This window comes from Culex quinquefasciatus, chromosome 2 (assembly GCF_015732765.1).
Source record: "Culex quinquefasciatus strain JHB chromosome 2, VPISU_Cqui_1.0_pri_paternal, whole genome shotgun sequence".
Taxonomy (NCBI): domain Eukaryota; kingdom Metazoa; phylum Arthropoda; class Insecta; order Diptera; family Culicidae; genus Culex; species Culex quinquefasciatus.
Genome location: NC_051862.1, coordinates 120352931 through 120378924, shown reverse-complemented (window position 1 = coordinate 120378924; position 25994 = coordinate 120352931). Strand labels below are relative to the sequence as shown.

General features: G+C 33.9%; 1 protein-coding gene across 2 annotated transcripts in view; it reads right to left on the bottom strand.

The window, feature by feature from the left end:
• Positions 1 to 25994, bottom strand: part of LOC6043622 (discoidin domain-containing receptor tyrosine kinase B) — a 473878-nt gene that overhangs the window by 105351 nt on the left and 342533 nt on the right. For both annotated transcript variants that reach the window (XM_038257913.1, XM_038257914.1), the window contains exons 8-11: positions 19743 to 19950; positions 7767 to 7901; positions 4936 to 5153; positions 2648 to 2786 (exon numbers count right to left, since the gene is read on the bottom strand). In XM_038257913.1, coding sequence (XP_038113841.1) covers positions 2648 to 2786; positions 4936 to 5153; positions 7767 to 7901; positions 19743 to 19950 — 700 coding nt within the window. The remainder of the gene's footprint in view (positions 1 to 2647; positions 2787 to 4935; positions 5154 to 7766; positions 7902 to 19742; positions 19951 to 25994) is intronic.

Sequence of the window (25994 nt, the reverse complement as noted above, 5' to 3'; positions counted from 1 at the left end):
TCTATTAAAACAATAATTTCAAAGAAATTCAGCTATCATTTTTAACATCGAATAATTCAAAAAAATACTGTTTTTTTAAATAAAAGTCACGTTTGGCTGGAACGAACTTATCATTGAATTTGAATGTACCTAAAATGTTTTGATGGGGAAAGTTAGTATAAGATGTCCCCTTGTTACGTAATAAAAGGATGATCCACCTTTTTACAAAAGTATACACGATACCTTTCATGATAGTTTTCTTTCAAACCCTAGTGATTTTTACTACTGATTGGGGAGCCCAAAGTTTAGCTTAAAAACAAGCAGTAGCAGCACAGAAATGAAAAAAAATGTTGGTTAAAATCAGTAAACTTGACTTCTTCAAGGTTATTTTTAAATTTAGAAGCAAATAAGTTTAAATTTCAAAAGGTACAAAGAATCAATTATTATTTTGTTAAAACTCTAGCTTTTTAATATTTTGAGAACGAAAGAAAAACATCTATATGTTGCTAACGATTCCTTTTTTCAAATGGCAAAAATCTAGCAAATTAAAATGAAATAAAAAATAAGTTTCGAAAAAAAAAAAACAAATAATTAAACTAATACAATCAACACAGACAGGAAAAAATAGGAAAAGTTAGAATTTGTGGGATGACTGTACACTTTTGAGTCAAAAAAAAACATTGAATTGAACTTGTACTAGCAAATTTGAAAAGCTTATTCAGCAAGTTGAAAGTATTCAACAAAGATATTGAAATTTTGGTATCAAAATAATATTGTTTTGAATATCTCTGACTAAACGATATTGTGTATTCTGAAATTGAAGAAGCATCCTGACTCAAATTTAAACAAATGTGAAATTTGCTATAATTCTTTATGCCTACTTTATGTCAACTTTATGTTATATATACAGCCATTCCACGTCAAACGGGAAGTCTCCAAATCAAAAGTACTCCGATTTGGCTCAAATTTGGAGTGGGGGTTCCTTGGCCCAAATAATTAGACCCGTATTTTTTTGTTTGGCGATTATTTTGGTCCTATCCGAAATAGGGTGGTCCAAAAAATGGCATTTTTCGTCGATTTTCGCAAAAAAAAACACATTTTTCAAAAAATCATATCTCCAGAACGGCTGAACCAATTTTAGAGCGCCACAATTCAAAAGAAAGGTTATAAGTTGTGCTTTTAAGGAAAAATATGTTGAGGTCTGATATTATTTAGTCGAATTCAGAATCTTTGCATAGCGAATTTGTATTTTTTTGCAAATATTTCAACCACGTGGTAGCTACCTGACATATGGCGTCGCGGTGTTCATCAAGTTTTCATAGCATGCTAAGGCAAATTTGATGCTTTTTGAGGGAAAACCGTTGATTCCGGAGACTTCAGATTGTTTGCAGATGCTCCAGACCATTCCCCATAGGCCTGACCATACCAGAAGTTGGCGCGTGATTTCCCCAGACCTGTAGGAGCGTTTGAACAAAAAGTTCCAATTTTCCATAGTAATTCCCATGTAAACTTTAACCCTGATGCGCGCAGCCAGTTTACAACCAAATGAGCTGATATTTGGCATGAAAGTCCCTATGGGCAATACTAAACCATACTAAAATTTGATCCGAATTTTTTTGAAAAACGTACCCACCCTAGTGTTTATACAGTGTATATATTTTTTTTGCCCTACTTTGGTCAGAGTCGAGGGACAAAAAATTTAAAAAAATATTTGTTTTCATCGAAAAAAATATGGTTGCAAAAAATATTTGTTTTTAGGTCAAATTGTTTCAAGTCGGTTTAACTTTAATTTCCATTAATGTAAATCGACAAAAAAGTCAGAGGTTGGTGTGAGCACACACTTAATTTTATTCAAAATCTGATTTCAGGGCATCAAAATAAACATTTTTATCTATTATCAAAACAAATTTAAAGACATTTGGTTGCATCATTAGCAAGATATAGATATTTGAAGTTAGCATTTTGAAAAAAAAAAAACGGGTGCCATGATATCTCAACGCTGCCTTCAACAAATCGGCTCAAAATGTTGGTGAAGACTCGTTAAACCGATCCTGTGTGCATGACAAAGGCCGATTTCCAAAAAACTTTTTGTGTTTTTCATATAATAAATCGTCAGTTTTTGATTTTTGTATTTAAAAAAAAGCAAAATTTCAAAATCGTGCTTCGTCATGCACACGGGATTTGTCTTGAGAGTCTACACCCCGATTTTCAGCCAATTTGGTCCATCTCATCTTGAGATATCGTTGCACCCGTAAATCAACTCGGTGTTTCGAGAAAAATGCTCAGAAATTTTGACGGTCTGCTTTACGCAAGGCAAAGTGTTGAGCTTAAAAATCGTCTCTAACTCAGTTTAATCGTGTAATATCTTCATTAAACTTTCAGGAGTGATTGAAAATCATCTTTATACTGGATTCAATAAATTTTCTGTAATATGCACCTTTGTGATTTTTTACATGTATATAACCCCTTCAAATGATTATAAAAAAACGTCAGCGGCCTTTAGTAATTATTGTTACTTTGTTGGTTTTACTTATGAACCATGGTCCACGGATAGTTGTTATCAATTTTGTTTGCTTTTCATTACACAACCCATCATCCTGTAACAATTTCGAACCAAATCCCTTCGAGCAAAACCCAACTAGGTATGTTTCCAAGCTGAAAGACTCACCTGTATAGTCGGGCGTAATGTGATGCCGCTGCATGTCGTTCATGGAGCACCCGCTGGCGGCGCTAGTGTACATGTTGACGTTGAACGGCTCATGGTACAGGCTGCTCTTATCAATCGACTCATTATCATCTATCGAGACCTGTGAAACAGATAGAAGGAAGGAGAGAGAGGAGGAAGATGAGTCAAAGTTAGTCAAATGATGAGGAGGAGGACGACGACTCTGGGCAGCAAAAACCACAAACCAGATTATGTTCGTTTATGTCGATAACGATGATTGGCTGGATGTATCCAGGTTCAGGTTCGACATCTCGTCCGTCAGGTTCTGAGTTCTATGTTGATAGTCAGGTTTCGAAGGACGGACAGGCAGCTGTCGATCTTCTTCAGTTACAGAGAGCAGAGCTCGATGCAACGTACGGAATTAACGTTGTTTTATCTAAATTATGATTCCGTGGTTTAGCCTATCGGGCCAGTTCTGTCTGTCTGGCAAAGTCAACGTCAACGTTCGTTTAGCACATCCCAAAACTGTTGGCAAAGCGGGGAAATCGATTGCTGACAAACTCGTTCGAACCTCCCCCCTCCCACTTAAAACGCACCTACTTAAATGTGCCAGCCCTGATCAAAAAGCTGAAGTCTACCCACGCACGCAGGAAATGAGAACGAAACTGCTACTTCTGCAGCAGGCATATCAGGGCAGGGTGTCAGAGCAGTTGGACTGGCAGCCTTTGCTCTCACGAGAACGCAACAAACATCAAAGGGTAAACTCATTATGACGCTCGTTTGGCTCGCGAGCGCACATTTGAGATGATTTACGCTGCATTTCGCACTCACTTCACTCCCGCGCGGTTACCAGGGAATGAAGAAAAGAGAGGCATGGTGACCCATTTTTAGTTAGGGTAGTTGAGCATAGAATAACAGTTGATAGACAGTTTTACTAAATGCAGAATTGGAAATGATCAAAAAGCATAAAAGCTCAAAAAGCAGATTCAAAACTCAAAAAAGACTCAAAATAGATTGAAAAGAGATTCAAAAGAGATTCAAACGAGATTCAAAAGAGATTATTAATCCCAATCAGCATCTCCTCACCCTAGCAATGATATTGCGTGGGATAAACTGTTAGAAAAGCAAAAAAAACTCCTTCCAGAGATTTACATCGCAAAGCCCAACCTGCGATCGTCGCCGCAGTCCTGTTCACTGACAGAACCCTTCCGCGCGGCACTAAACCTGTCACTATTGGCCACAACGTCGATGTTTCAATAGAGACGTCTCGTCGGTGCCGTTTTGCGGAAACGGCACGATTTATGGCAGATAATGACGGTTGACCTGTGAAGACTTGGGCTGTTCTCGAACACTGCTGGCTGATTAGTTGATGATGAGTTATGTGAAGCAATGCATCATCTTATTTGAGGAAAAGTAGACTGATGCGATGCAGATGGTTTGTTTATTGTGTTTTTCGCATGGAAGGACTTGTTGTGGACTTGTTTTCAACCATTTAACACTTGAAGAAATATTGTGCCTAATAAAATTAAATCAAATCTACCCTAAAATAATCTAGTTTTATTCAAGGTAGTATAATCTAAATCTAGCAAAATTAATCAAATTTAATCTAATCTCATGTAGTCTACTGTCATCTAATTTAATCTAATCTAATCTAATCTAATCTAATCTAATCTAATCTAATCTAATCTAATCTAATCTAATCTAATCTAATCTAATCTAATCTAATCTAATCTAATCTAATCTAATCTAATCTAATCTAATCTAATCTAATCTAATCTAATCTAATCTAATCTAATCTAATCTAATCTAATCTAATCTAATCTAATCTAATCTAATCTAATCTAATCTAATCTAATCTAATCTAATCTAATCTAATCTAATCTAATCTAATCTAATCTAATCTAATCTAATATAATCTAATCTAGTCTAATCTAATCTAATTTAATTTTATCTAATCTAACTGTTTTGAAATAGTTCCCCAAAATATTAAATCAAATTGTAAAATGAAACGCGATTTAAAAAATACTTCCTCAAACAATAAGGAGTATACCATTTTTTTAAGGCAGTTGCTAATATTTTTCAAAGTTTATGTTCAGAGTCGAGGGACATAAACTTCAAAAAATATTTGCAACGGCCTAATTAGATTTCAAAGTTGTTAAGAACTTAGTTTGGCTGATTAATGGTTGTTTGGTCAATTTTTCAATCATTATTTAATAATATTGTCAAACTGTGTCTTCGTCACGCGTCAAACAAGTCCAGCATATTTCTCACAAAATCACCTTCAAACTCACCTTAAAGTTACTGTTGAGCCGCTTGTCGATGCCCAGACTGTCGGTATGCAGATTGTGCTGCAACGCGTCCAGCACCGCCGCCGTCCGCGTTCGCTTGTTCCGCGCCACGATGAACATGATGATGGCGATCAGCAGCAGGATGATGGTGGTCAGCACGGCGATGATGACACCGACAAAGTGCGGCTCCGGTTCCTGATCGATCGGCTTCGGCGAAATTACTGCAAGAATGGGTACGGAGAAAAGGGAAGACAACGGTTATTCTTGATGGGATCGACCGGGTTGGAGCGTGATTGAGATTAATTTAAATTGCTAATAACCGTTAATATCGATGAATACTTAGCAGGCAAAATAAGTGAAACCGTTTCCCTCCGTGCCCGGAACGGAAGGCAGATTCTCGCACTTGAAGTGACAACAAGCAGCTTATGTCGGACGGGGGAATTTTGCTCCTCCTTTTGCTGTTGGAGTTATGCCAACGAGTCAGGTGCATGATAGTTTTAAATATCATCCAATGCATATTTTTCATCCAACAAGCACCTCCTGCCAACTTCAGGAAGGTTGAAGCCGGGTTTCGTTTCATTATTGATTGGAAATGTTTACTGCGCTGCCCTCTCATGTTACGTTCTGTTGCTCTCAGGAACGATGAGCTTGCATCATGTCCCTCCTAAGGCTTTAATGAATCGTTCATCAACTATAGAGAGGGCAAGCTATCCCTGTTCCTGGAAACAGGTTGACCAACCTGCACATTTTGCACATAGTTTTAGACTGCAGTTCGATCTTCTCGTTCCGGGGTTGGCGAAGTGCAAAGTATGTGATAATTTGAATAATTGATGATGTGCATAATAAATGCAAATTAGTGTAAGATATTTGATCTTTGCGCCGTCCAGACTACCGGACAGAGAGCACTGACTCTGGCCAGCAGAACGCCAGGGCCAACTCTCCGGGGACCCACTTTGCGGCCAATGACTTCAAAAGGGATAGTTAAATTGCAATTATTATACTGTCAATATTTAGTCATCCAGGCGGTGAATATTTGATTGATGAAAGTGTTGCTGTGAAAGAGCAGGAACTGTACTGGCTTAAGTTATGCTAATAAACTTGGGGCCATAAGGGTGATTCAAAAGATTCAAAAGATTCAAGAGATTCAAAAGATTCGAAAGATTCAAAAGATTCAAAAGATTCAAAAGATTCAAAAGATTCAAAAGATTCAAAAGATTCAAAAGATTCAAAAGATTCAAAAGATTCAAAAGATTCAAAAGATTCAAAAGATTCAAAAGATTCAAAAGATTCAAAAGATTCAAAAGATTCAAAAGATTCAAAAGATTCAAAAGATTCAATAGATTCAAAAGATTCAAAAGATTCAAAAGATTCAAAAGATTCAAAATATTCAAAAGATTCAAAAGATTCAAAAGATTCAAAAGATTCAAAAGATTCAAAAGATTCAAAAGATTCAAAAGATTCAAAAGATTCAAAAGATTCAAAAGATTCAAAAGATTCAAAAGATTCAAAAGATTCAAAAGATTCAAAAGATTCAAAAGATTCAAAAGATTCAAAAGATTTAAAAGATTCAAACGTTTGTTTCTTTTTTGTCGTTTTTGTCGTTTTTGTCGTTTTTGTCGTTTTTGTCGTTTTTGTCGTTTTTGTCGTTTTTGTCGTTTTTGTCGTTTTTGTCGTTTTTGTCGTTTTTGTCGTTTGTGTCGTTTTTGTCGTTTGTGTCGTTTTTGTCGTTTGTGTCGTTTTTGTCGTTTGTGTCGTTTGTGTCGTTTTTGTCTTTTTGTCTTTTTGTCTTTTTGTCTTTTTGTCTTTTTGTCTTTTTGTCTTTTTGTCTTTTTGTCTTTTTGTCTTTTTGTCTTTTTGTCTTTTTGTCTTTTTGTCTTTTTGTCTTTTTGTCTTTTTGTCTTTTTGTCTTTTTGTCTTTTTGTCTTTTTGTCTTTTTGTCTTTTTGTCTTTTTGTCTTTTTGTCTTTTTGTCTTTTTGTCTTTTTGTCTTTTTGTCTTTTTGTCTTTTTGTCTTTTTGTCTTTTTGTCTTTTTGTCTTTTTGTCTTTTTGTCTTTTTGTCTTTTTGTCTTTTTGTCTTTTTGTCTTTTTGTCTTTTTGTCTTTTTGTCTTTTTGTCTTTTTGTCTTTTTGTCTTTTTGTCTTTTTGTCTTTTTGTCTTTTTGTCTTTTTGTCTTTTTGTCTTTTTGTCTTTTTGTCTTTTTGTCTTTTTGTCTTTTTGTCTTTTTGTCTTTTTGTCTTTTTGTCTTTTTGTCTTTTTGTCTTTTTGTCTTTTTGTCTTTTTGTCTTTTTGTCTTTTTGTCTTTTTGTCTTTTTGTCTTTTTGTCTTTTTGTCTTTTTGTCTTTTTGTCTTTTTGTCTTTTTGTCTTTTTGTCTTTTTGTCTTTTTGTCTTTTTGTCTTTTTGTCTTTTTGTCTTTTTGTCTTTTTGTCTTTTTGTCTTTTTGTCTTTTTGTCTTTTTGTCTTTTTGTCTTTTTGTCTTTTTGTCTTTTTGTCTTTTTGTCTTTTTGTCTTTTTGTCTTTTTGTCTTTTTGTCTTTTTGTCTTTTTGTCTTTTTGTCTTTTTGTCTTTTTGTCTTTTTGTCTTTTTGTCTTTTTGTCTTTTTGTCTTTTTGTCTTTTTGTCTTTTTGTCTTTTTGTCTTTTTGTCTTTTTGTCTTTTTGACTTTTTGTCTTTTTGTCTTTTTCAATTAAACATGTCTTCAATACTATTTTAAATCTTTGTGATATTTCAAGTCTCCAGTTGTCTTTATTTTTGTTCGTATTCTTCCAAGAAAAAAAGTTTTTCATCTTTCAAACATCAAAGAGCACCCCCAAAACGAGTCATCTCGCTACACTTACTCTGTGTCACGTGGTTCCGCTCGCCCTTGTTGGCCGTCTGAACTTCATCTCGTTGCAGCGGATATTCGATAGAATTTTCCTGCGAGATTGAATTTCCGTTCACTTCCTCGTCCGAGAAGTTGCCCATCACCGGAGCTGCAAGTAGAAACGAGAGAAAATTTTAGAAAATATGGTTAATTTACCCAGCGTGGACAGTTTCGGCCCGTCGCCTCCCCCTCGTGGCTTGTACGAGATGCCACTTCCGGTTGATGCTACTGCTAATTGAGTCTCGTTGAAAACCACAAACTCAAACGGGCCGTAAAAGTCAAATGGTAAACAAACATGCTTACAGCCCCTCAGTGCCAGTTGTGAGTTATGGGTTTTGCTGTGTGAAATATCTCCAAGCACCATTAAAAACGCGCGAAAATGCAACCAGACAGTTCAGTTCAGTGCGGAAAACGCTGCGGTCGGTCCCCGTTAATTATTTGAACCATCGCGAACTGTTCAACACTTCATCATCTCTTTCTCTCTCGTGATGTTTAAGCAGAGTTTAAACGGAAAACGTGTGTTGTTGGTGTGTGGTTTCCTTCGAAAATTGTTTATTTTGCCGCATGGTTAATTTTTCAAACGATTTTTTGCATTTCTATTTATCTTTCCATTGCAACCATCTTGAAGTAATTGCGTTTGATGATTTGTTGGTTGGTCGTTAATATTTTCAAAACTGTCTTAAAAATTAAATTTTCGTTTTTTTTAGAATTGAGAAGAATAAGGAAAACTTGAGTTTTAACTTACAAAAAAAAAATTGATCATCCCTGATTTTTAAAGACCATCCCCGAGATACAAATATTAATTGCTGGGCCATTTTTCGCAGATGTACACCACTAAACAGCCTGGTCGTGTGCCAGTCAAGCCTTTAGGCAGAGCAACACAACACCATCTTGCCATCTAGTCGGCATTGGCTGGGAAGCGCCAAGCCAGCAGCGGGAAAATCCTTTCTTTGCTTTTTTTTGTTCTTTCCACGTGTGTGTGATGTGACAGTTTTCCATAATTTACAATGTTTAATTTATTCACGTGTTTGTGTATGAGCGAGCGTGTCAACCATGGTTTTCGGGATGATTAATGGACGGAGTTCATTGGAACATAGAAAGTGAGGTTGAAGGAGATTTTTCTGAGTTTAAAAATGGTTTAAAATGTTTGGATAGAAAAAAGTAAAAATAAATATATTCATTTATGATGTATTTTTTTAATTCAGGTCAGGGGTGCCCAACCTTTTGGCCCTGCGGGCCGGTTCTGATTTTTCTAAAGCAGTGGCGGGCCGGAACTAATGTTTGATAATAGTTCAAAATGTAAAAAAAATCTTAACATTATTTTCATCAGATCCTTTTAAAATTAGCAAAAAAAAAAAACAAGTGTTGCAAATAAGATTAATTTATTTGGATAATAAGATATTTTTTTAAATGTCTTTTTTGATTTATTTGATTAATAATGAAAAATATATTTAAAAAAAAACAATCAGGCATCATTATAATTTATTTAAACGAAATTTGGATTCAAATCTTCTTTACAAAAATAACAATTCTTACGTTATTGTGCACTTTTATGCAACTATCTTCTTCGAATTTCTTCAAACGATTGAAGCTTATTTTAAAAAACATTTTTTGGGCTGAATTTCTTGACTAATTTTGAGACATTTTTCAATAATTCAAAAATATTTGCTGCGAACTTTGTTATCTGTACAATTAATTTGCTTTTTAAGCTTTTTCCTAACAATTTTTTTACTGAAATAATTTTCTAGTTTTCTGAAAACTACATTATTTTTTGATAACTCATTTATTTAAAAAACCAATTTGAATAACATGCCTCAAAACAGAAAAACTAAAATTTTAAGTAAAAACATTCAAAATAGTATGAAATCAATAGTAGAATTATTCTTTCAACAATCCAGGTTTTTTATCGTATGTTTCACAATTTTACGAAATTGATAATTATATTTTCTTCTCCCAGGTTTCAGTTTAATCCTGAAAACATCAATATAGAAATGATAAAAATTTAATTCAAACATAAAGATTTTTTTAATTTTAAACAAAAACATTGCTATAGCTAAAAAATCTAAATTCTTTCATTTAATTTTTAGTTAAAATATGTAAAAATTTGATCTATAGCTTATTTTTTAAAATAAAGATTCTTAATTTATTTTTCGAATATTCATTAACAGCCTTAAAGGCCAGTCATAGAATTATTTTGAAATGCCGTCGCGGGCCGGACGTTGGGCAGGCCTGATTTAGGTAATCTGATGATACCTTTTTAAATGTTCATGTATGTTTATTTCTCGACAAAAAAACTTCAGAATAGCTAAATTTTACAAAATTATTTTTTTAACAGGCCCCAGTTTGAAAATGGGTCATTCCTTCCCAAGTGACCACGCGTCCAACATCGACCTTCACCAAATCTGCTCATATTTGGCATGGGGTTTGTTTTTGCCCCAAAAACAAAGAATCCCAAGTTTGGTGACATTTGGTCCACCCCCGCGCCCGTGGCACCCCCCTCTTTTTCTGTGATTTTTGAAAAACCTCATTTTTGAAATACATTTTTCTAAGAGAAAAGTTTACAAAAAGTCAACTTTTGGGTATGCAAATTTGAAGATTTTTTGACGTAGAATCGAATGGCGTACTCAAAATTTACGTACAGTGTTGCCAGATATAAAAATTTTGCGATTTAAATTTTAAAATGCATTTTTAACCCTTTGTACGAGCACTTACGGGAAAACTGACAATTGCAATCGATTGTTGAGAGTTTTTACCATAAATTCAATCAAAACCTCAGGGTAAATTGGATATTTCTTGAGATATCACATTTTTAAGTTGGAAAGCCCTGTATTGCATAGCAAATGTTTTACTTAACCATCAATTTTCAACAGTACATTGCGTTAGAGCATAGTAGGCCTTGAAATTTGAAGATTTTTTAAAATTTCGTAGCGGAAGTAAGTGAATGTGAAATCAAATGAAATTGAATTCATGTATGTAGCTAACCTGTAAATATGACCTCAATTGGTTAAGGTTTAGCGGGTCCTTTTTATTGTAACTTCAATCTATTTAGTATGAGGAATTTTCACTTCTTACATCTTCTTCGACAAAGTTTCCCAAAACGCTATCAAAGTTTCTTAAAGATTTTCCGGGGAAAAACTTTGTATAGAACATCGCAAAGCGCTAGGAATTGATCCCTGCATGATACAGGTTAATTTTTTGGGCATGTTTTTAAATTTTGCCTAAAAATCTCCAAAAATTCTTCAGGTCAAAATTTGACTCACTAATTTAGGTTTAAAACCTTAACCAAATGGCCTCATATTTACAGGATAGCTTCTGAGGCCATAATACTTGGCAATTCCGGTTGATGCGCTCAAAATCAAATCTTTTGTCATTTTCATTTATCCGTGAACCACGCCAAGTCTTGCCAAGACGGAGTTCAAATACATACATACAATTCATACATACATACAGACATGAATTCAATTTCATTTGATTTCACATTCACTTACTTCCGCTACGAAATTTTAAAAAATCTTCAAATTTCAAGGCCTACTATGCTCTAACGCAATGTACTGTTGAAAATTGATGGTTAAGTAAAACATTTGCTATGCAATACAGGGCTTTCCAACTTAAAAATGTGATATCTCAAGAAATATCCAATTTACCCTGAGGTTTTGATTGAATTTAATGTAAAAAACTCTCAGCAATCGATTGCAATTGTCAGTTTTCCCGTAAGTGCTCGTACAAAGGGTTCTCTTAGAAAAATGTATTTCAAAAATGAGGTTTTTCAAAAATCACAGAAAAAGAGGGGGGTGCCACGGGCGCGGGGGTGGACCAAATGTCACCAAACTTGGGATTCTTTGTTTTTGGGGCAAAAACAACCCCCATGCCAAATATGAGCAGATTTGGTGAAGGTCGATGTTGGACGCGTGGTCACTTGGGAAGGAATGACCCAAATGCATTTCAAATTGACAAAAAACACTTCAGACTTCAGATATTTCCATGAAAATTATGAAAATTTTTGAAAAAAAAAAGTTTTTTTGAGAAAGGGGGCACATGAACTTAGGAAAATATTTGCAACGTCGTTTGTGATTGACAAGTTTTCTCGAATTTATTTTTTTCGCTATCAAATGTATAATTGCTGACCTTAAATATGACCCCTTAATTACGGTAAACTGATTTGGAAAAAATAAATCCAGAATGGCGGCCAATATCCAGGATGGCGGAAATATTGAAATAAAAATGCATATTGTTACATAATAGGCAATCAACTTATCAAATTTGACTCAAATGGGGTAGTAGAAGTTAAATTTGATGTTACAACAAAAAAAAAATTGATCATGATTTGATTATCCGAAGTTTCATACAAACCTTCGGATAATCGAACTTCGGATAATCGAAACATTGGATAATCGAGGCCTAGGATAATTGAGTCTGGACTTTCGTTCTTTATTTTCTATAAAATGGTTGTTGAAAATGAACAACTTAAATTTAAAGTTTTTCCTAAAAGGCGCTTGAGCAAGTTTTATTACGTGTAACAAGTATAGTAGAAGCACAAAACTTTTGCAAATATGGGATAGGACGAATTTACTATTTTATTCAAGTTTGTATTCGTCATTCGTCTAGGTCTCGTGGCGCAGGGGTAGCGGCTTCGGCTGCCGATCCCGATGATGCTATGAGACGCGGGTTCGATTCCCGCCTTATCCACTGAGCTTCTATCGGATGGTGAAGTAAAACGTCGGTCCCGGTTTCTCCTGTCTCATCAGAGGCGCTGGAGCAGAAATCCCACGTTAGAGGAAGGCCATGCCCCGGGGGGCGTCGTGCCAATAGTTTCGTTTTTTGCTAGAAAAGAAAACAATTTCAAATGAGAGATCAGCTCAAGAACAATCTTTAATCAAAATACAACAATTTTCCCAGCTGACCAAACAAAACACCTCAAAAGTATTTTTCGATGAGCAGACGGACACCTCCGAAGGCAACAACAGTCACACTTGAACCGAACTTGATCCTTTGCCACACTCGAAATCAACCATCCTGAAGAATGTTTACCTTGCCATTAGGCGTCCAATCTCCCACGCTCCCTCCAACCCGCCAACCAACCAGGATAGAGAGTTCACGACCGCCGATCTCTGTCATCTGCTGTTTGTTTCGAGAGGGAGCTTCACCTCTGCTTCTTCTTTTCCACTATCATTTCACTTCAGGGTGTGTGGTGCGATACCTGATGTCAAGTATATCTATTTCTGTGGGTACAAGTGGCAACCACACAGAAAAAAATAATGTAAATTTGGAAGCTTTAATTTTGGAAGGTTGAATATTACCTCTTTTATGATATAATTTTACCTCAATTTAGACTGAAAAAATGACATTACAACAGAAAAGTGGTAAAATTACACATTTCCAGATGTAAAATTACACCTTTTTTCTGACATAAAAGATGTACCCCTTCCCAGATGTAATATTACCATGATTTTTTTTTTCTGTGCAGCTTCAAGAGCTTCACCATTGCAACTGTTCAAGTTGGCTACAGTAGAACCCTTACTGTTTGACAAAGACTTATGCCAAATTAATTGGTTGATTTTTTTCTTGGTCTATTCTCTTTTTTTTTTGCTAGAATCTTTCGTCGTGAGGCCCACCCGCAAGAAATGGCTACGGCACGGTGGCGAACTTTGGCCCCCGCCAGCGCGAGCAGCATAATGAAACATAGTTCTTTATTGTGTCCCCTTTCCCCCCTCACTTCAACTGAGGGTGGTTCAAAGCCGGCATTGCAGCGCTCAGTCTCATTTGCAATTCCATAAGCTACTTACGGTGGCGGCGAACCGACCGCAAGCAATTCTCCGCCTGGCTCCTCCGCTCGTCATTATTTTCCGCTGGACGTCATTTTCTTATTAAAATGTATTCTGATCTGCTATCTGCGAAGGAGGAGGACGACACAAAGTCGCACCCGCGTGATGCAACGCACCGAGGACAGGAAGCGGTTTCTTTGAAAATATCTGAAAGTCGGAGCTTTATTGGTGCATGGAATGTTAAATGATGGTATTAGTGAGAAGGAAGAGGTATTCTTCAGTTAAGGATAAACTTATCACACAGATTGGGGTATTTACCATTTCAATTTAACAAATTTGTGTATTCCTTTGCTATAATTTTACAAATGCCAATTCGAAACATGCAATCGGTTCGTAGTTATAAGTAAAATTTAAAAAAAAGTTTTAAGAAAATCCTGTAAGACCATTCCAAAAAATCCTTGTCAAATACTTTTGAAATTATATGGAAAGTTAATATTTCTATCGTTAAATGTATTTACCTAATAAAAAAAACTTTCTAAGACATAAATAAATTTCTACCAAACGTTTTCTAAAAAGAATCTTAAATAACATAGCATCAGTTTTGCCTTCCTCACTGAGGTAAGGCTATAATCCTGCTCTAAAAATGAACTTTTTATTAAAAGCTCGAAGACCCACCTTCATATATACATATCGACTCAGAATCGAAAACTGAACAAATGTCTGTGTGTGTGTATGTGTGTGTGTGTGTATGTATGTATGTGTTCAAAAATCTTGCCAAGTTTTCTCAGCACTGGCTGAACCGATTTTGATCGAACCAGTTGCATTCGACTTGGTTTAGGGTCCCATACATCGCTATTGAATTGTTTGAAGTTTCGATAAGAAGTTAAAAAGTTATGTATTAAAATGTGTTTTCACATATATCCGGATCTCAATTATATGCATGTAAACGATGTCCGGATCCATCATCCAACCCATCGTTGGTTAGGTAATTAAAAGACCTTTCCAACTAGTCCATATAATTGAAGATCTGGCAACCCTGTCTCGAGTTATGACCACTTAAGTGATATTTATGTACTTTTTTGAAGCCGGATCTCACTTAAATGTATGTAAACGATGTTCGAAACCATCATCCGACCCATCATTGGTTACGTAATCGAGAGACCTTTCCAACGAGTCCATATAATTGAAAATCTGGCAACCCTGTCTCGAGTTATGACCACTTAAGTGATATTTATGTACATTTTTGAAGCCGAATCACACTTAAATGCATGTAAACGATGTCCTGATCCATCATCCGACCCATCATTGGTTAGGTAATCAAAAGACCTTTCCAACGAGTCCATATAATTGAAGATCTGGCAACCCTGTCTCGAGTTATGACCACTTAAGTGATATTTATGTACTTTTTTGAAGCCGGATCTCAGTTAAATGTATGTAAACGATGTCCGAAACCATCATCCGACCCATCATTGGTTACGTAATCGAAAGACCTTTCCAACGAGTCCATATAATTGAAGATCTGGCAACCCTGTCTTGAGTTATGACCACTTAAGTGATATTAATGTACTTTTTTGAAGCCGGATCTCACTTAAATGTATGTAAACGATGTTCGAAACCATCATCCGACCCATCATTGGTTACGTAATCGAGAGACCTTTCCAACGAGTCCATATAATTGAAAATCTGGCAACCCTGTCTCTAGTTATGACCACTTAAGTGATATTTATGTACTTTTTTGAAGCCGGATCTCATTTAAATGTATGTAAACGATGTCCTGATCCATCATCCGACCCATCATCGGTTAGGTAATCAAAAGACCTTTCCAACGAGTCCATGTAATTGAAGATCTGGCAACCCTGTCTCGAGTTATGACCACTTAAGTGATATTTATGTACTTTTTTGAAGCCGGATCTCATTTAAATGTATGTAAACGATGTCCGGAACCATCATCCGACCCATCGTTGGTTAGGTAATCAAAAGACCTTTCCAACGAGTCCACATAATTGAAAATCAGGCAACCCTGTCTCGAGTTATGACAACTTAAGTTATATCTGTGTACTTATTTTTCTGGACCTAAAAAAATAGCTGAAATATGTGTCCAAACCACTCATATTACCCATTGTTGGTAAAAAGTGAGGAAGGCTTCAACCACATAGGGGTAATTCTCCGCCAACTCACACAGCAGTTGCCCCGACCCCTCTTCGATTTGCGTGAAACTTTGTCCTAAGGGGTAACTTTTGTCCCTGGCCACAAATCCGAGGTCCGTTTTTTGATATCTCGTGACGGAGGGGCGGTACGACCCCTTCCATTTTTGAACATGTGAAAAAAGAGGTGTTTTTCAATAATTTGCAGCCTGAAACGGTGATGAGATAGAAATTTGGTGTCAAAGGGACTTTTGTGTAAAATTAGACGCCCGATTTGATGGCGTACTCGAATTCCGAATAAACGTATTTTCATCGAAAAAACACTAAAAAGTTTTAAAATTCTCCCATTTTCCGTTACTCGACTGTAAAAATTTTGGAACATGTCATTTTATGGGAAATTTAATGTACTTTTCGAATCTACATTGTCCCAGAAGGGTCATTTTTTCATTTAGAACAACATTTTTCATTTTAAAATTTCGTGTTTTTTCTAACTTTGCAGGGTTATTTTTTAGAGTGTAACAATGTTCTACAAAGTTGTAGAGCAGACAATTACAAAAATTTTGATATATAGACATAAGGGGTTTGCTTATAAACATCACGAGTTATCGCGATTTTACGAAAAAAAGTTTTGAAAAAGTTGGTCGTCATCGATCATGGCTATTCATGGTCACCCGCGACAGACACGGACGACGAAACAAAGAGAAACGCAAAAAGTAACTTTTTCAAAACTTTTTTTCGTAAAATCGCGATAACTCGTGATGTTTATAAGCAAACCCCTTATGTCTATATATCAAAATTTTTGTAATTGTCTGCTCTACAACTTTGTAGAACATTGTTACACTCTAAAAAATAACGCTGCAAAGTTAGAAAAAACACGAAATTTTAAAATGAAAAATTTTGTTCTAAATGAAAAAATGACCCTTCTGGGACAATGTAGATTCGAAAAGTACATTAAATTTCCCATAAAATGACATGTTCCAAAATTTTTTACAGTCGAGTAACGGAAAATGGGAGAATTTTAAAACTTTTTAGTGTTTTTTCGATGAAAATACGTTTATTCGGAATTCTGAGTACGCCATCAAATCGGGCGTCTAATTTTACACAAAAGTCCCTTTGACACCAAATTTCTATCTCATCACCGTTTCAGGCTGCAAATTATTGAAAAACACCTCTTTTTTCACATGTTCAAAAATGGAAGGGGTCGTACCGCCCCTCCGTCACGAGATATCAAAAAAGGGACCTCGGATTCATGATCAGGGACAAAAGTTACCCCTTAGGACAAAGTTTCACGCAAATCGAAGAGAGGTCGGGGCAACTTTTCCCGATTTCGTGTGAGTTGGTAGAGAATTACCCATAGGTGGATTAAGTTAGTTTTTTTTTAATTTTTAGAAGAAGATTTAAATTTAACTTTTGGTCCTGATCTCGAATCCAAGGTACAATTTTTGATATCTCGTGACGGAGGGGCGGTATGACCTCTTCAATTCCGGTATGACCCCTTCAATTAAAAAAAAAAGTATTTTTCATTGTAAAAAAAGCACAGAAAAAGTTTTAAAAACTCTCCCATTTTTGTTTCTAAACTGCAAACAAATTTAGAATATGTCAATACTTTTTTTTTGTAAAATCGCGATAACTCTGGATGATTACAAGCAACCCTCTTATGTTTGTATATCATTTTTTGTAAATGTCTGCTCTACAATTTCGTTGAACATTGTTACACTCTGAAAAATAACCCTGCAAAGTAAGGAAAAACACGAAATTTTAAATTGAAAATGTTTGTTCCAAATGAAAAAAAGATCCTTCTGGGTTATTTTAGATTTGAAAAGAACATTAAATTTTCCTTTAAATAAAATGTTCCAGGTTTTTTCACATAAATTACATAAATAACATAAATTACAAAAATTACATAAATTACATAAGTTACATAAATTACACAAATTACATAAATTACACAAATAACATAAATTACACACAAACAACATAAATTACATAAATTACATAAATTACATAAATTACATAAATTACATAAATTACATAAATTACATAAATTACATAAATTACATAAATTACATAAATTACATAAATTACATAAATTACATAAATTACATAAATTACATAAATTACATAAATTACATAAATTACATAAATTACATAAATAACAAAAATAACAAAAATAACATAAATCACATAAATTACATAAATTACATAAATTACATAAATAACATAAATTACATAAATTACATAAATAACATAAATTACATAAATTACATAAATTACATAAATTACATAAATTACATAAATTACATAAATTACATAAATTACATAAATTACATAAATTACATAAATTACATAAATTACATAAATTACATAAATTACATAAATTACATAAATTACATAAATTACGTAAATTACATAAATTACATAAATTACATAAATTACATGAATTACATAAATTACATAAATTACATAAATTACATAAATTACATAAATTACATAAATTACATAAATTACATAAATTACATAAATTACATAAATTACATAAATTACATAAATTACATAAATTACATAAATTACATAAATTACATAAATTACATAAATTACATAAATTACATAAATTACATAAATTACATAAATTACATAAATTACATAAATTACATAAATTACATAAATTACATAAATTACATAAATTACATAAATTACATAAATTACATGAATTACATAAATTACATAAATTACATAAATTACATAAATTACATAAATTACATAAATTACATAAATTACATAAATTACATAAATTACATAAATTACATAAATTACATAAATTACATAAATTACATAAATTACATAAATTACATAAATTACATAAATTACATAAATTACATAAATTACATAAATTAAATGAATTACATATATAACACCGATTACCTATAATTACATAAATAGACAAAATTGACAAAATTGACAATTTTGACAAAATTGACAAAATTGACAAAATTGTCAAAATTGTCAAAATTGACAAAATTGACAAAATTGACAAAATTGACAAAATTGACAAAATTGACAAAATTGACAAAATTGTCAAAATTGTCAAAATATTCAAAATTGTCAAAATTGTCAAAATTGTCAAAATTGTCAAAATTGTCAAAATTGTCAAAATTGTCAAAATTGTCAAAATTGTCAAAATTGTCAAAATTGTCAAAATTGTCAAAATTGTCAAAATTGTCAAAATTGTCAAAATTGTCAAAATTGTAAAAATTGTAAAAATTGTAAAAAATTTCAAAATTGTCAAAATTGTCAAAATTGTCAAAATTGTCAAAATTGTCAAAATTGTCAAAATTGTCAAAATTGTCAAAATTGTCAAAATTGTCGAAATTGTCAAAATTGTCAAAATTGACAAAATTGACAAAATTGACAAAATTGACAAAATTGACAAAATTGACAAAATTGACAAAATTGACAAAATTGACAAAATTGACAAAATTGACAAAATTGACAAAATTGACAAAATTGTCAAAATTGACAAAATTGACAAAATTGACAAAATTGACAAAATTGACAAAATTGACAAAATTGACAAAATTGACAAAATTGACAAAATTGACAAAATTGACAAAATTGACAAAATTGACAAAATTGACAAAATTGACAAAATTGACAAAATTGACAAAACTGACAAAATTGACAAAATTGACAAAATTGACAAAATTGATAAAATTGACAAAATTGACAAATTTCATATTCACAGTATTTTTTCCTAAAATAAAATGCAAAAAATTCATACAAAACTTTGAGTAGTATTTTTTCAAAAATAAAATGCAAAAAATTTCTTCATAACTCATTTCATTCCATTACCACCAAAATACCAAACCGGAGAGCATCAGAAATTAATAACCCCCCACAGTCGGTGGTCTAATCCCGCACGAGCCATATGGGGCAGAGCACCACTCCGAGACCGGACACGAAACGCGGTTGGTTGGCGCTTCGCTCCCAGCAGGGGCAACTCACGCCATGAGGCAATAACAACAACACCCCGCACTAGGTACTTACTGGAAGTGAAGGATATTTCGCTGAGCATGATCCAGCGCATCGCAAAGTAGAGGTGAATCTGGATGTACCGGCCGATGCGGTGATGCAACTTGATCGTGACATCACGAGCGTTCTCCATTATCGTATCCGGCATGTACGAGAAGTGGACCGGCTCCCCGCTAAAGTGCTGCCCGCCGATGCTGAAGAAGACCTTCGCGTGGAGAAACACCTTGAATGGGAAGGAGAAGAGGAGAGTTGCGGGTTAGTTTGCGCTGTGAAATTGAAGATTTATGACTAATATCGCGCTGAAATGGTCTGTTTGCCCTCAAGTTATTGGTCAGTAAAACGAGCACAGAGGGATCCCTTGTTACAGGGAACATAGGAAGGACTCGGACAGTTTCTCTTCAATATTGAGGTTTAAGACTTAAAACATTAAACGAGATTATTTTCTCTTAACAAAAAAACAATATGATGAAATATTACAAAGATGCAGTATTTATCAAGTTTTGAAAAAATCACATACGAGAACTGCTAAATTGAATGCAACAGCTTTGATATCAGTAAAATCATTCTTTTCAAAACGACTCCAATTACCACGAAGCCAACGATAAAAGCTAAAGTAGTGAACAAACAATCATCCTCTGGCTAATTACGATTCACTAAATCTCAAACTCTAGACACGTGATGGGTCAATAAAAGTCCAACTTGCTGCTCGCTCGACAACAACAACCAACTAGTGGTCCACGTGTCCCCCTTCTTCAACGTTGCCAGCAATACAATCCGTTTCCGGGGTGGCATAAAAGTCCTTCCCTCCAACTCTCGCACACTCACACACCCGGGACTGTTTGTCCAATCGAAGAACCACTTTACGAGCGTTTAATTTTTTCTTCTCTTCCCCGACTCCGGATTAAAAGTGGCCACCCCGGTTGGAAAAGCGCAAACGTCCCTCCCCACGTCCTTAAATTAGGGTGGCTCACATCTCACTCAACCCACCCCCCAAACACCACCCACTCAATAAAACCCGATAAAAGATTTTTTTTCATCTTCCTCTTCTTAATTTCGCAAAAAGAAAACTCCGAAAGAGCAAATTAGAGCGAAAAAGCACTTAAAGATATATAATAAGATGACATTTTCCCGCTGAAACGCGTTCGCTTTAGTGCTAATTTTCCGCTTCACCATCCCTCGTCAAGCTGGGGGAAACTCAGCTCAATTTTTATCAGTGATGCAGCAGCAAAAGGACTTATCTCTCTGGCTCTCGATCCTTGTGTCTGAACGCGCCAAGGATTGGCACCAACTATGAAGATGTTTTTTTTTTCTTCTCTTCTCTCTTTAGCGCTAAATCATAAGCTTCTTATTGCGGAGCGCGTTTGTATTTTGTGTTCCATTTATTTTCTCATAATTAATAAGTTTCCCCCCCATTAAAACGATAATCTTTTATCGATCCTTGGACGTTTGGGATTGTGTTCGCAATGGTTGAGCTGAGAGGGTCATCAAGAATTCACGATTCTGCACCATTTGGCACTAAGACGTGTAGGATAATATGCTTTGAAGGATTATTGATTTATAGGGTTATGGCATGCCCTTTTGGTGGAAAAGGATTTGCATTATAAATTATGCTCATATTTTGTTACGTACGTCAACTTTGTGATGCGTCATTTCAAATGAAAAAAAAAATAATAATTTCTTGAACTCGGGGAGAATAACTCCCATCTTATATGATAAAAATGAAGCAAATGTAAAAAAACACTAAAATTTGAAGGGGTAAATTTTACAACACTTAAAATTTAGAAATTTATACAAGCCGCTGCAAATATTTTAGAATTTTATGCCTCTTGACATTGGCTGGGGTCAAGTTGGGGAGCGGAGGGCAGAATTAAAGATATGTCAAGCCATGTATTTAATATTGATCAAAAAATCTGTTGTGCCTCAATTGTTTTAAAATCCTTATATTTAAAAAAATCAAATTACAAAATTTCATATTACAGAAAATTTATTGAATCCACTAAAAGAAGGTTTAAAATCACTCCTGAAAGTTTCATAAAGGTATAACATGATTAAACTGAGTTAGAGACGATTTTAAGCTCATCATCAAACTTTCTGAGCGTTTTTTTTCTCGAAACACCGAGTTTATTTACGGGTGCGACGATATCTCGAGATAGGATGGACCAAATTGGCTGAAATTCAGGGTGAAGACTCTCAAGACATATTCCGTGTACATGACGAAAGCCGATTTTGAATTTTTGATTTAAAAAAAAATTATATGAAAACATTAAAAATATTTTTATCATTTTAATAAATTGAGTTTTTGAAAATTGGTCTTTGTTATGCACACACCGTCGTCGTGTCATGCACCGGTTTAACGAGTCTTCACCAAAATTTTGAGTCGATTTGGTCAGAGCAGTGTTAAGATATCGTGGTACTCGTTTTCTGAAACTGCTTTCTTTAAAATAGCTGTATCTCGGCAATGATGCAGCCAAACGGCTTCAAATTTGCCCTGATAACAGATTTCGAATAAAATTAAGTGTGTGCATGTAACCCCTTAAGAGGGTGGAAGAAGGGGAAGTACAAAAATTGCGGTTTATAATGATGATCCTACATGTGAGCAACTCTCTACGAAATCGGCCGATTTCGACCATTTTTATTTTTTGTATTTTTTGATTTGACTTAAACTTTGTGGGGGCCTGACCAAATAAGCTATTTTGCGTCATTGGTTCACCCATACAAGTCTCCATACAATTTTGGCTGCTGTCCATACAAAAATTGTATGTAAATATTCAAACAGCTGTAACTTTTGAGTGAATTTTCTGATCAATTTGGTGTCTTCGGCAAAGTTGTAAGTATTGTTGAGGACTTTTGAGAAAAAAATAGGTACACGGAAAAAAAATGCAGATTTTTTTATCAACTTTTTTTTCACTAAAACTCAATTTCTCAAAATATTTTTGATTTTCAAGATTTTTGATATGTTTTAAGGGACAAAAATCCGCAACTTTTGAGCCATAGAGAAACATGGTCAAAAATCTGCCACCGACGAGTTGGGTATGTAAATTTCAATATTTAGCCCTTCAATTTTTGTGTTTCTTTTTCTTAAAGCGGCTCTATCTCAGCAACCCGAGGTCCAATCTTCAATGTCTTTTTAACAATTTTATAGCAAATTTTCTGAACTTTTCAAAAAAAAATATTTTTAGAGATGGTCACTCATGGTCACTATTTTTAAAAATTGAAATACTGCAAATATTTCGCTAAAATCAAACTTTCGGTGGCTATATCTTGAAAACGTAGCCCTTTATCAACAAATCTGTGAAGTACTTTTCGATTGCAAATTCAATTTTGCATTAAAAGATAATGTCAAACTTGTTTTTGCATGAAACTTCGTTTTTTCCAAAAATCACTATTTTTTCAAAAAATCATAACTCGGCGGCAGATTTTTTGACCATGTTTCTCTATGGCTCAAAAGTTGCAGATTTTTGTCCCCTAAAACATGTTAAAAAATCTCGAAAATCAAAAAATATGTATTTTGGGAAATTGAGTTTCAGTGAAAAAAAAGTTGATAAAAAAATCTGCACAATTTTTTTCCCGTGTACCTATTTTTTCTCAAAAGTCCTCAACAATACCTACAAATTTGCCGAAAACACCAAATTGATCAGAAAATTCACTCAAAAGCTACAGCTGTTTGAATATTTACATACCATTTTTGTATGGACAGCAGCCAAAATTGTATGGAGACTTGTATGGGTGAACCAATGACGCAAAATAGCTTATTTGGTCATAGGGAAGGCCCCCACAAAGTTTGAGCCAAATCAATAAATACAAATAAAATCCATTTCCAGTTTTGGTAGAGATTTGCTCATGTGTGTTTTAATGAAACGTATTTAAATCATTTATTCTAAATTTTCATAAAACTTTAATCTCAAGTTTCAAAATTTCTTACCGTTCATATTGGTGCTCTTTAAAAAGTATCTTCCTTTATAAATTTCCGTTGATTCTGGTAAGAATCAACAGAAAACTATGAGTGTAAAATCATTGAAAAGTGACATATGCATCAATGTAATCAAATGTAAATGTAATGTAAAGAAAGAAATATTTTTTAAGCTATAATTTTTAAATAAAAGTAATTTAAATTTATGCTTCCATCAAAAATTTGCATTTGTCCATGCATTTATTTTTTTCTGATTTGTGGTTTGTTTTTGTATTCTAATCAAATAAGACCTTAAACTTTTTTTTTAAGGTAAAGTTTTTGTCAGTTATGCTACTGCCGAAAATTTGCAAAATGTTCTCAAATTTTATTTTTTTCTGATTTTTAGCTTGGGGATTGTTTTTTTACAAATTCATGGATATCTTGCAAATTTTTGATTGTAGCATGAATAACAAAAATATTAAGTAAAATGTTTGTTTCCGACTTCAAATAATGATAAATGACAAAAAAGTTTAAATATTGCAGAAATTTCACGAATACTTTGAAGTTTTAGTTTGTAAAATCAAAACTAAACAATTTTTGGATCACTTAATATTATTTTAGCTCTAGATAACTAAAATATTTGGATATTGTTTTCTCCTTGCCTTGATTTTTAAATTTTAATTATTACACTTAATTGAATTAATAAAATGGGATTAACATTTAAAATATTATTGAAAGAAAATAGAAATAAATTTAATGCGCGATAAAAACACATTTGATTCAACATCTGAAACAGATTTTAGCTACATATAAAGCACAGAGATTTTTGAAATTAATTCAAATTTAGTGAGCATTTTAAGTCATTGGTCTGACCCTAATAAATACCAACAAAATTAAAAAATTTCTCCGAGTTGTACGATACATTGTTTAACTGGGTATACTGTTTTTTTGGTTTTACACAAAACTTCGCAGGTCGAAAAAATAATTTGAAGACCCTAAACTAGAGCATCCAATTTCCCGTCCCGGAAAAAATCTCGAGAGTTCCCGAATAAAAATATTTTCCGTTTCTCGGGAATTCCCGAAATTCTAGCAAAATTATACATTTTCTTAACTTTTTGGCACATTTTTTCAATTCAATAAAAAATAATTTAAGAACTCAATTTTATTTTATCCAATTCAATGTACTCTTATTGTTTTTTTCAGTTCGCCTGAAAATTTCATGTTATGGTTTATTTCAAAGGATACCTTGTTTATTTGTTGGTCATTGAAAATTTAAAAAGAAAAATTGTATTCTAAGTAAAATAAAGATTTTTAAAGTCAATTCATTGCTTATCTATTTATTCATGATCTCAATATTATTCGGTACACACTTCGATTGTTTTACCAAATACGGCAAATATATACTGAAAACAGTTTGGGTAACTGTAAATTACCGAATTCGGTAAAATCCAACTGAAGTTCGGTGAAACTGTGTTCATTTGGACAGGACTTTACCGATTTTTCAACTACCGAATTCGGTAAAACAAATCTTAGTGTGTACCATACTGTTTCAAACTGGTCACAGAGACAAATTTTAAAGCAATTTTATGGTTTTAGTGATTAAAAAATTAAACCTTAACAAAAAGTTACTATTCATTGCATTATTATGAAGACAGTTTATGAATTTAGAAAATTTATTATTTTTCTTGAAGTTGCATGTTTTTCACAAACCCACCAATTTTGACCATTTAAGTTGCTATTATAAACAATTTTGTTGCAAAACATGTATCATACCCAGGATCAGTACAATTTTTGATAAATTTCAAATTTCCCGGGAATTTTGTAACCCCGGGAAATTGGACGCTCTACCTTATACGCATTCTATACATGTGTTTAGGAAAGATAAAATTCAATCAAAAACAAGGAATCTGCAAAAAAATATTTTTAAAAAACTTATAGCTTTCGTTCCAGCCTAAAACAGAGACCAGAAGTGCCTCAATTTTCTTCTTTCCCAGAGGATTTCCATTAGAAATTGTACAATTTTAATCACAAGTTAATCTCTCAAATGGTCATGACCCTGTATGCAACTTCCGGGCGCAAAAGTACACCTGGAATTATCCTCTTTCTCTCGCAACGTGTGTGTGTGTGCAAGGCAAGTGAAAAAACAAAAGAAAAAAACAAGAGGCGCTTTCCACGTAATCCTGCTTCGGAACCAGGGGCTTTACTACAGAGTGGCAGTGGCGGTCCTTGTGAAGGCCTCCCGGGGCCAGCACACGGCACAAAGGTTGTGGACTTTCTTGTGCCTCTCCACGTGTGTGTGTGCGCGCACAACTCCAGTGCTTTTGTAAGCATTTGTCCAATTCACCCCCGCAACCCCACCAAACGAGTGGAAACGTGTG